Source organism: Dama dama, chromosome 28 (genome assembly GCF_033118175.1).
Source record: "Dama dama isolate Ldn47 chromosome 28, ASM3311817v1, whole genome shotgun sequence".
NCBI classification, from domain to species: domain Eukaryota; kingdom Metazoa; phylum Chordata; class Mammalia; order Artiodactyla; family Cervidae; genus Dama; species Dama dama.
The window spans coordinates 7598227-7609758 of record NC_083708.1 but is presented as its reverse complement, the minus strand read 5'-3'; the positions used below and the strand labels follow the sequence as shown (position 1 = coordinate 7609758).

The 11532-nt window shown below is 40.2% G+C and overlaps 1 protein-coding gene across 2 annotated transcripts; it reads right to left on the bottom strand.

Annotated features, from left to right (window-relative positions):
* Nucleotides 1-214: 214 nt before the first annotated feature.
* Nucleotides 215-2460, bottom strand: LOC133048065 (stromal membrane-associated protein 1-like). Of its 2 annotated transcripts, XM_061131602.1 has the most exons (2): nucleotides 1980-2460; nucleotides 216-1901 (listed from the first exon to the last, which is right to left on the bottom strand). In XM_061131602.1, the coding sequence occupies exons 1-2, from the start codon at nucleotides 2391-2393 to the stop codon at nucleotides 981-983; spliced, it is 1335 nt and encodes a 444-aa protein (XP_060987585.1). In that variant the 5' UTR covers nucleotides 2394-2460; the 3' UTR covers nucleotides 216-980. The 2 variants fall into 2 exon arrangements, with proteins under 2 accessions (XP_060987584.1, XP_060987585.1); XM_061131601.1 differs by having other exon boundaries at nucleotides 215-2460.
* Nucleotides 2461-11532: the final 9072 nt, after the last annotated feature.

Genomic DNA, 11532 nt, shown 5'->3' with positions numbered 1-11532 from the left:
GAGTTTGTAATTGATCAATAGACAGAGGCTAGAAAAAAATTGAAGGAGCACAATAGCAAAAGCTCAGATTCCCTTAAATGGACTGTTAGTATAAATATGGTTAAAGATGTCTCTGCTAGGGAGGACTCAGAAGTAAAGACTATGCTAGATAAAACATTGTTTCCTTAGAGAATACTTGTTTTTTTTTTTTTTTATGGATTCATCTGTTTAATACAGGGATATGACATTTGTCAGTACTAGGCACCATAAAATGTAAACACAATCACTGTCATAAATCTGGATACACCTTCAAGGACTGAGTGGCTTGTTTAGTTACCCTGTTTGCATCTAGTGTGGAGGAAGGTCTCTTGCTAGCACTATGTATACATAGGAAAAGATCCCAATTCCAAGGAAGGCAGGTAAAATCTGACTTCTTCAAACACGTGTTCAACTAAGTTGTGTCGTAACATCCAGGTTTATCTTCCTTTCACTAACCACGTTCCCTGTTAAGCACATCATAACAACAGCACAGTGAGGTGAATGTGACGTAAAGGAGTCTGGGTACACTAGAAAACAGTGCTCGGTGATACATGGACATTCTATTTATATGATTAAACATTTGATCATACAGTACCTTCCTACAGGATTACTGGCTAATCTGGGGGTGGGGCTCATACTGTTAGAGGTATTACTAACATGATAACTACTTCCCTTATATGCAAACATGAGAGCTATAATTTCATCGAGAGGGAAACTGATTATGCACGTTGACTGAGCAGCTTCCCCGAGACTGTGTCTGCGAAATCCTGGGAACTGTGAGCAAAGCTGCCCTCGCCAGGGACGGTTTCTCAACCTGCTTTTCACCACAGCACATTCAATCAGCACAGACCAACACGGTCAATCAGGTCTTCATATGAACAAAGGGGGGAAAAGAAAAAACAGGTATGTACATGAACGGACAGGGGAGGCAGGTGCGTCTGAGCGGGAACGCTGGTGGGGGCTCACTTCCACAGCTGCGTGCTGAGCGTCTGCCCTGATGAGCTCCCGGACCACCCCGCGGCCCCCGCCGAGGTGCTGGGCGGTGGCCCGAAGCCCGCTGCCGACAACACGCCACCCAGGCTCAGGCCAGCCATCTGCTGGTTCACCTGCGGGAGGTTCCATGGGCTCTGCGGAGCTGGCTGCAGGCCAAATTTCCCCTGGGCTGCGCCCATGTGCGGGACCATCCCTGGGGGCCCGACCACGCCCTGCGCGAGCGGCATCACAGCAGTCTGCGCGCTGCCCATGAATCCGTTGGGCACCGGCACGCCCACCATCATGCCCGCGCTCGGCCCCAGCGAGCTGCCCACCAGGCCGGGCGCCGCGGGCACAGGCACGCCCATGGACGGGAAGCCTGGAAACGCAGCCGGTGCTTGTGAGGTAAACGGTAGATTCGTGGGTCCCATAAACACACCAGGAGCACTCTGCTGCTGGATGGCCCCGGCACCATACAGAGACAAGATGGAGTCTTTGGAGAGCTGCTTCTTGGCCACCTCTTCTGACTTTGCAGCTTGCTCAGTGAACAGATCCAGATCCCCAGATGTCACTGCAGACAGAGTGGCAGCTGCTGGTGCAGAGGACGTCCCCTGAGCTGGGGGCATGACAGTTGCAGGTAAGGGGTTAGAGATCATCGGTCCAAAGATGTCCAGGTCATCGTTCAGGGCTGGCCCCGCGACTGCGCTCCCATTGGTCACTGGCGCCTCGGCAGGCCCATCGAGTCCGAGAAGGTCAACGGTGGGCTCTGCAGCTTTCTGAGAGCTGGCACTCTTTTTAGGTTCCAACTGCTGATCTTCTTTCTTCTGCAGCTTTTCAGTTGTAAGTGGTTTTGTAGGCTTTTCTGGCTCCTTTCCTTTCTTTTTCTCTTCCTTTTTTTTTTCCTTTTCTTTCTCCAATTTGTTTTTTTCAACAGCAGCTTGTAGAGGAGAGGATACCAAAGGCTGAAGAGGAGCATCAGAGGAGGCAATATTTGTAATAGCTATAGCATTTTTATCGTAGTATTTCTTCTTTTCATATTTATCTCTGATGAAAAATTCCACTGCTTGATCTGTCTGTGGTCTTCGAAAGTTCTCTGGAAGATTGGCTTCATCTAGTAGTCTTGCTTTAGTATTTCCCATATCTTGCATGCACTGGATCTGTTCTGGCGTCCATTGGTCTAGGTTGACTGACTTGACCCTGGATATATGAACCCCAAGATTCCTATGGATGCCAGCACATCTGATGCAAATAAACACACCAATATTCCAGGAAGCCCATCGAGGACCTTTGGCCTCGCAGTCGGCGCAGTACTTGTTGTCCTCCTCCCTCAGCAGCTTGGACAGGATGAGCTGGTGCTGCTCGTTCAGCTTCTGCGCCTTCTCCCGGCACGAGCGCGTCGCCATCGCGGCGGGGTGGACGCGGGCGGCAGCCGGGCGGGACGGGCGCGGGTCCGCGCAGCTGGACGCGCCGGGGGCCGCCGGGGCCGCTCGAACTCGGCCGGGAAGCGGCGGCCGAGGCGGCTGGAGCAGGAGCTACTTAAGTTGTTTTGTTGACTATTGGTAAACGATGTCAAAGGTGCTGCTGGAGAAGTCTCAAAAGGAAATGAGAGGTTGTTATTGGAAATTGGAGGAATAGACATCTTTGTTATCTAGTGGCTGAATCTTAGCATAATTATATCCTGCAGTTATATGGAATGTAGAATTTACAAGTAATAAAACTGAACATTATCTGAGAAGATATCTAAGTGAAGGGTTAAAATTGTATCTTAGCTTCTTTTTTAGTTTCCTTTTTTTTCCTAATTTATTTTTTATTGAAGGATAATTGCTTTACAGAGCTTTGTTATTTTCTGTCAAACCTCAACATGAACCAGCCGTAGGTATACATATATCCCCTCCCTTTTGAACCTCCCTCCCGTCTCCCTCCCCATCCCACTGAAAAATACACATGTATCCCATTGTTCATTGGCTTCTTTTTTATGCTTAAAGTATAAGATAAAAGGAATAAATTGGAAGAATACATATTAAACAAAACAGAACCATAGCTGGATGATATGAGGAAATAACATGTCCAGTCTGCAAAAGATGCTGGAATTAAGAAGTTCAATGCTGGAAAAGTAGGCTCTAGGGGGGAAAAAAGTCAAGTGTATAGTTAGGCAATCCTTCATTAATACCTGAGAAAGATTAAAAGTTTAGAGTGTGATTTTGCCCTAAGAGCTCTGAAAACATTAAATGTATGATTCAGAGTCTCTCATCCAAATGAGAAGAAGGCAATGATAGAGACTGAGTTATCTATGAAGGAAGAACCTCTTCTCTAAAGGAGTAACAAGGTCTTGACATGTACATGTCAGTCAGTGGAATGGCATATCCTTGGCTCTCAATTTTCTCAGCAAACAGCAGCATAGTGGTACAGAGAACTGTGTTGGAAGCTTCCTAAAATGTTTGGCTCATTTTGAGGCCATTGCTCACATTATCTGCTGATACTGCTTCTGGTCCTTGTTTGATCTTTGTATCTTTACACTTGAGAAATGAGTTACCCTACACATGACCAATCTTATGCTTATTTGATTAAAATATTGTGTAACTCAATATGGCAGGAGCTAGCAAAGCTGCAATGATGTTAGAACTTATTATACATCCTGAGAGTATGATACCTACACTTCCCAAGTAGGTCTTTCCCTCTGAGTAAGTTCTGGCAGGGAACAGCTTTACATTTGGCAAATAATGGCGCCTTTCACATGGTGATGATGAAATCTTTCTCCAGTTTCTACTGTCCTATATTTTACCAGTGGAGGAATGATGGCATCTTATACTTTACAAGAATTGAGCATGTTGTCATTTGAGGGTTTTGTGAATCTCATTTTAGCTTTATGATTCTGAAGTCATACTCATGAATATAACATCTAGTCCTCATGACCAGGCTTCTACTCCTGGATTTGAAAGCACATAACAATTGTAAATAATTTTTTTACTGCAGACACAGCCCAAGAGAATTGCTTATAGTCTTTTTCCAATATAATCTAATTTAGTGTGAGGAGAGAAGTATCTACACAATAAATGAAGGGAATCAATCTAATTTGGTCAAGATGATACAGAGAGCTGAAATGATATTTTAACTGTAACAGTAGGAACCTAAAGATCAAAAAGTGTTTTTATCTGTACAAAATAATTGAAAAAAAATTTTTCTTACATATTGTTGCTGTTCAATTGCTAAATGTGTCTGACACTGTGACCCCATGGACTGTGGCACACCAGGCTTTACTGTCCTTCACTCTCTCCCAGAGTTTGCTCAAACTCATGTCCATTGAGTCAGTGATGCCATCCAACCATCTCATCCTCTGTCATCCCCTTCTCCTGCCTTCAGTCTTTCCCAGCATCAGGGTCTTTTCCAATGAGTTGACTCTTTGCATAAGGTGGCCAAAGTATTGGAGCTTCTACATCAGTCCTTCCAATGAATATTCAGGATTGATTCTCTTTAGGATTGACTGGTTCTGAAATTGAGAATTCCTTTCTGAAATTGAGTTCTTTGCTATCCAAGGGACCCTCAAGAGTCTTTTCCAACACCACAGATCAAAAGTATTAACTCTTCAGTGCTCAGACTTCTTTATGATCCAACTCTCATATCCATACATGACTACTGGCAAAACCATAGAATTGACTATATGAACCTTTGTGTGGCAAAGTGATGTTTTCTAATATGTTGCTTTTTAATATGCTGTCTAGCTTTTTGTCATAGCTTTTCTTCCAAGGAGCAAGTGTCTTTTAACTTCATGACAGCAGTCACCATTCACAGTGATTTTGGAGCCCAGGAAAATAAAATTTGCCACTGTTTTCACTTCCCTCCTCCCCAATCCCCACCCCATCTATTTGCCACAAAGTGATGGTGCCAGATGCCATGATCTTAGTTTTTGAATGTAGAATTTTAATACAGCTTTTTCATTCTCCTCTTCCACCTTCATCAAGAGGCTATTTAGTTCCTCATCAATTTCTGCCATTGAAATGGCATCATCTGCATATCTGACGCTGTTGTTATTCCTCCCAGCAGTCTTGAGTCCAGCTTGCAATTCATCCAGCTTGGCATTTTGCATGGTGTACTCTGCATATAAGTTAAATAAACAGGGGGACAATATACAGTCTTGACGTACTCCTTTCCTGATTTGGAACCCATCCATTGTTCCATGTCTGGTTCTGTTGCTTCTTGACCTGCATCCATTCTAAGGAGGCAGGTAAAGTGGTCAGGTATTCCCATCTCTTTAAGAATTTTCCACAGTTTATTGTGATCCACACAGTCAAAGGCTTTGGCATAGTCAATAAAGCAGAAATAGATGTTTTTTTCTGGAACTCTCTTGCTTTTTCGATGATCCAGTGGATGTTGGTGATTTGATCTCTGGTTCCTCTGCCTTTTCTAAAGCCAGTTTGAACATCTGGAAGTTCACGATTCACATATTGCTGAAGCCTGGCTTGGGAAATTTTATGCATTACTTTTCTAGCATGTGAGATGAGTGCAATTGTGCGGCAGTTTGAGAATTCTTTGGCATTGCCTTTCTTTGGGATTGGAATGAAAACTGATCTTCTCCAGTCCTGGGGCCACTGCTGAGTTTTCCAAATTTGCTGGCATATTGAGTACAGTACTTTCATAGCATCATCTTTCAGGATTTGAAATAGCTCAACTGGAATTCCACCACCCACACTAGCTTTGTTCATACTGATGCTTCCTAAGGCCCACTTGACTTCACATTCCAGGATGTCTGGCTCTAGGTGAATGATCACACCATCGTGATTATCTGGGTCATGAAGATCTTTTTTGTACAGTTCTTCTGTATATTCTTGCCACCTCTTCTTAATATCTTCTGCTTCTGTTAGGTCCCTACCATTTCTGTCCTTTATTGAGCCCATCTTTGCATAAAATGTTCCCTTGGTACCTCTGATTTTCTTGGAGGCCTCTAGTCCTTCCCATTTTATTGTTTTCCTCTATTTCTTTGCACTGAAATAGCATTTACATTACTTTTAATATGACATAACATTTATGCCACATGTAATATAATGTTGTTACATGAATGCTATATTAATATTTCATTAATGTGTAACATTCACAAAACACTGTTATGCTATTTTATCCAAAAAAAAGAGAAGATACTGCTGTTTTTCTTTTTACAGTTGAAGAAACCAAGATTCAAAGAGGCTAAGTTCCACAGAATCACATCTTAAAACTATTCCGTTTTGAATTCCATAACTACCAGCTGCCTCCCACTTTAAGGGAAACTAGGGTAATGGAAAAAAAAAAAAAAAAGACCAGATGTCCTTATGGCGTCAGTAATAATTAACAGCTTCAGATTTTTCTTTCAGGTAAAATACACTTAAAAGGCTTAAAATTCTCACTAGTTGAATTACCTCTGAAAGTCTTACTAATTTAACGTGTTACTTACCTCACTCTAATCCTGTGACATTTCTACCACACCCCGCTGCCAGGATAAACATATGTACGTATTATGGGATTTCCTCCAACTCTGGAAATATCCGTATAGAAAACTGACAATTTTCTTTTAGTAACAATTGCATTTTATTGATTCTAAATGTTAAGCTCTTGTACTTTTAAATTTTTGGCACTGCAGCTATGGGTGACTTTAACTTTCAAAGCAATTACCAAAATCCATTCTCTTCTATAACAATCTTATACTTCAATAAAACATTCCTATTTACAAACAAACAAAACAACAACAACAACAACAACAACAAAAATAAAAAAAAAAAGAATAACCACTGGTGACTTTGTTTAAATTATTTGACTTTTTAATAGGCTAGTCCTGGGAGCTACTTGGGGCTTCCGGTAGTCTTCATTCTCCTTTCTAAACTCTAAGCTGTTACCTTGGGTTTCTAAAATGGCACGTTCAGGTATCTTTCGAGTTGAGCCGGGATTGGTTTAAGAAATTCCTTTCTGTTCTGTGACCACTTCATCGCGTCTTCTTAGGGCTTGCACCCCTGGGCACAGAACATCTCCTATGATGAATGTGGTTTAAAAGGTTTGTAATGAAGACTTCTGTTTTAGTAGCAGGGTCTGGATCATCAGGGGGCAAACCATCATGAGGCATGAGGATGAGACTCTCTATAATGGCCTTGGAATCCCCAACTTGCTACCTCTTATTTGCATTGAGATGACCAAACAGGCCCTTTGCTTCTTTAAATAAAGATAAAAGACACATTTTTCATAGTCACCAAGAACTTTATTGAACAATGTGTTCAATGTGTACTAGACCATTTTGGTCTAGTACCTTCTGCCATTTTTAGGCAATTTTATAATTCCATCTTCCCCAAATTTTTAATCTTAAGCAAGGAACTGTTCCATGAGCCTGTTAAAGTCTTCCAAGGAATTTAAATCTTTTCCATTAAGATAATTTTGGAAACACTGAAATAAATGGGAACCGAAAGGAGGAATGCCTGATGAATGTGGTGGATGAATCAGAACTTCCCAGCCAAGTTGTGTCAGTTTTTGCTTGGTCATCAAATAACCATGAGGCCTTGAGCTACCCTGACTGAAGATTATATGCTTTCTGTTGGCCAACTCCCAGTGCTTTTTGTCAAGTCCTGCTTTCAGTTGGTCTATCAGGAGCAGAACTTGGAATTATTTGTTTGGTTTTCCAGAAGTAGCTCATAATAGAGAACTCCCTTCCACTCCCACCATACTTTCCAATCCCACAGCATCACCTACTTTGAATGAAGATTGGGCTTTGACATGGTTGGGTGGTTCATTTCTCTTTTTTCCATTATCTCTTCCATTCAAAACTGTTGTACAGTATCCACTTTTAATCATCTGTCACAATTTGTTTTAAAAATGGAATCTTTTCCTAATGTTTAAGTAGATAATCAAATGTAGAAATACAATCAAGGAATTTTTTCCCACTTAACTTATGTGGAACCTAAACATCAAAGCTATGGGAATGAGTAAGATGATGCAAATATTTTTCAAAACTGATTCAGATGTTTTGAGTATGTTGGCTGTCTCTTGCATGGTATAGCATTGATGGTTCTCAATTAATGTCTCAATTTGGTCTCTATCAATTTCTACTAGTCTATCTGACTATGGAACATCAACTAATGAGAAATCTCTAGCACAGAATTTGCAACCACTTTGGACATATTCAAATGGTCACAACACCTTCTCCATAAACTGCAGAACCTTTTTTTTTTTTTTTTTTTTTGCATTTCAATTGTGTTTTTACCTTTGTTGAAATAGTAAAACATAATATGCTGAAACATTGCTTTTTTTCTTCCATATTCAACATTAAAATGGCTACACAAAAATTCACCAATTTTAATGTTTTCATTTTAAATGCACACTGATATGCCAAATGTCACTATCTAACAAAATTGTTTCAAATGAAATTAAATAAAATTTAGTGCTACTAGAGTCATCTTACAAAAAAAAAAAAAAAAAGAATGAATGCTTTGGCCGACTCAACTTTAGTTTTTGAAAGAATCTTGAGCAGTAGGAAATAAGATAAAATGTATGCATGTTCAGCCATTGCTAAATCAGATCTCAAAATGGAAACTTTTTGAGGGAAAAATTGAGCCCTCAAGAATATCAACAGAAGATAATAAACCTGTAACATTCTTCATGGAGCACAGTTAGGAAAGGAAACTCTAAAGATATATGTAGGTAATATGTTCTACTTGATTTTATGCAGACAATATGCAAATAGAATTTTCATTCTTTATTTACTGCTTTCCCCCACATTCTGATTCTGAGTCCTATTTAAAAAAAAAAAAATATATATATATATATATATATATATATATATATATATATATATATTAACCATCTGTTAGTAATTAAGTACAATCTATAAGACAGATTCAGACATTTGTCCAGAAGCATTAATCCTAAAGGAATCAATCCTGAATATTTGTTGGAAAGACTGATGCTGAAGCTGAAGCTCCAAAACTTTGGCCACCTGATGGGAAGAGCTGACTCATGAGAAAAGATCCTGATGCTGGGAAAGATTGAAGGTGGGAGGACAAGAGGGAAGCAGAGGATGAGATGGTTGGATGGCATCACTGACTCGATGGACATGAGTTTGAGCAAGCTCCAGGAGATGGTGAAGGACAGGGAAGTCTGGTATGCTGCAGTCCATGGGGTCACAAACAGTCAGACACAACCGAGCCACTAAACTACAACAAATCTTTAAAACCAAAAGGAATTAGAATATATTCTATCAGTAATTTTAATTTCATATTTATAAATTTTTCATGCATTTAAGATAACTGGATGCTTCTTCAATATTCAAATTTGTTCATTTACATGTTGAATCTTACTAATATTTAAAGACCATAACAGATTAAGAAACTGGAAGGAAAGTGATAAAAAATATAACCGGAATTCTTGAAATATCAATTATATTTTAATTTTATGTCTATCTTTAGGTCCTATTTCTAAATAATAATTGCTAGTAAGATGAACAATGTCTTTTACATGTGACAAACTTTTAATTTGTCAATTAGTACATCATGTCATTTATTCATAATTCAATTAGAAAAAAATGTGTTTTATTACACCCAGGTTCAGAAAAAATATCATTGTTCAAGTTTTGACTTCTCCTTCTGTGGTGATAAAATATAATTTAAAATCATACTTTATGCTATAAATGAACACTCTAAACTCCGATATTAGATAACCATAAATTAAAAGCATATACTTACACTAATGTAAAGTTACCTGTGTTTGCTCAGTCTTTCAACAAAGTCTGACTCTTTGCAACACCATGGACTATAACTCACCAGGCTCCTCTGTCCATAGGATTCTTCAGAGTAGAGTACTGGAGTTGCTTGCCATTTCCTACTACAGGGCATCAAAACTGTATCTCCTATGTCTACAGCAGTGGAAGGTGGATTCTTTACCACTGAGCCACCAGAGAGGCTCATATCGCAGAATATCAGTTAAGTCAGTTAGTCGTGTCTGACTCTTCGCAACCCCATGGACTGAAGCATACCAGGCTTCCCTGTCCATCACCAACACCAGGACCTTGCACAAACTCATGTCCACTGAGTCTTTGACGCCACCCAACCATCTCATCCTCTGTGGTTCCCTTCTGCTCCTGCCTTCAATTTTTCCCAGACTCAGGGTCTTTTCCAATGAGTCAGTTCTTTGCATCAGATAGCCATGGTATTGGAGCTTCAGATTCACCATCCGTCCTTCCAATGAATATTCAGGACTGATTTCTTTAGGATTGATTGCTTTGCTCTCTTTGCAGTCAAAGGGACTCTCAAGAGTGTTCTCCAATCCACAGTTCAAAAGCATCAATTCTTCAGTGCTCAGCTTTCTTTATGGCCAACTCTCACATCCATGGGAAAGCTATGGAAAAATCACAGCTTTGACTAGATGGAACGTTGTTGGCAAAGTAATGTCTCTGGCTTTTAATATGCTGTCTAGGTTGGTCATAGCTTTTCTTCCAAGGAGCGAGTGTCTTTTAATTTCATGGCTGCAATAACCATCTGCAGTGATTTTGGAGCCCAAGAAAATAAAATTCATCACTGTTTCCACTGTTTCCCCATCTATTTGCCATGAAGTGATGGGATCGGATGCCATGATCTTGGTTTTCTGAATGTTGAGCTTTAAGCCAACTTTTTCACTCTGCTCTTTCTCTTTCATCAAGAGGCTCTTTAGTTCTTCATTTTCTGCTATAAGGGTGGTGTCATCTGCATATCTGAGGTTATTGATATTTCTCCTGGAAATCTTGATTCCGGCTTGTGCTTCATCCAGCCCGACATTTTGCATGATGTATTCTGCATATAAGTTAAATAAGCAGGGTGACAATATACAGCCTTGACGTACTCCTTTCCCAATTTGGAACCAGTCTGTTGTTCCATGTCTTGTTCTAACTCTTGCTTCTTGACCTGCATACAGATTTCTCAGGATGCAGGTAAGGTGGTCTCAGAATATACCAGTTTATTAACAACATATAAGTTATTGCCTCCTACTACCATTTCCTTCAAGTTCTAGTGTCTGAACTCAGGGGAAAATATGTTGGTAAACCCTAGATATTCATGAGGTCATTATGACTTTGATCTTTATCCCACATGCTTTCTCAAGCTAGTTTTAGCCTCAGCATTATCAATAGGATTCCTTTCTGACCTAGATATATGGAATAATGTAATTTTGTGGGAATAAAGTACCTTTCTGCTAACATGTATGACCCTGCCAGCCTGATGTAAACCTATTTTCCCAACATCCTCCATGTTTACCTGACGATGAGGTGGAGAGGGCTTCTTGAGATCATTATTGAGCATTGTCTGAACTCCCTGTACCTGTATCATAAAGATCTTTGACTCAAATTTTGTAACAAATCCAAATGTTGTGACCAATTATGGTGGCCCAGGGAAAGTTCATTGCAGACTCTCTTAAACTATACAATATTGATATTGGCACTGAGTAACTGCCAATCCTATGCAATCTGCATGCTTATCAATGGAGATGGGGGCTCCCCAAAAGGAATTCAGGATGCTATTACTGTGAAGGATAGTTATCCCTTATAGTGAGACCAAGTATACTGAA

Coding starts and splice junctions, on each gene's coding strand:
- LOC133048065 (XM_061131601.1), bottom strand. CDS start 2,393: ATGGCGACGCGCTCGTGCCGGGAGAAGGCGCAGAAGCTGAACGAGCAG.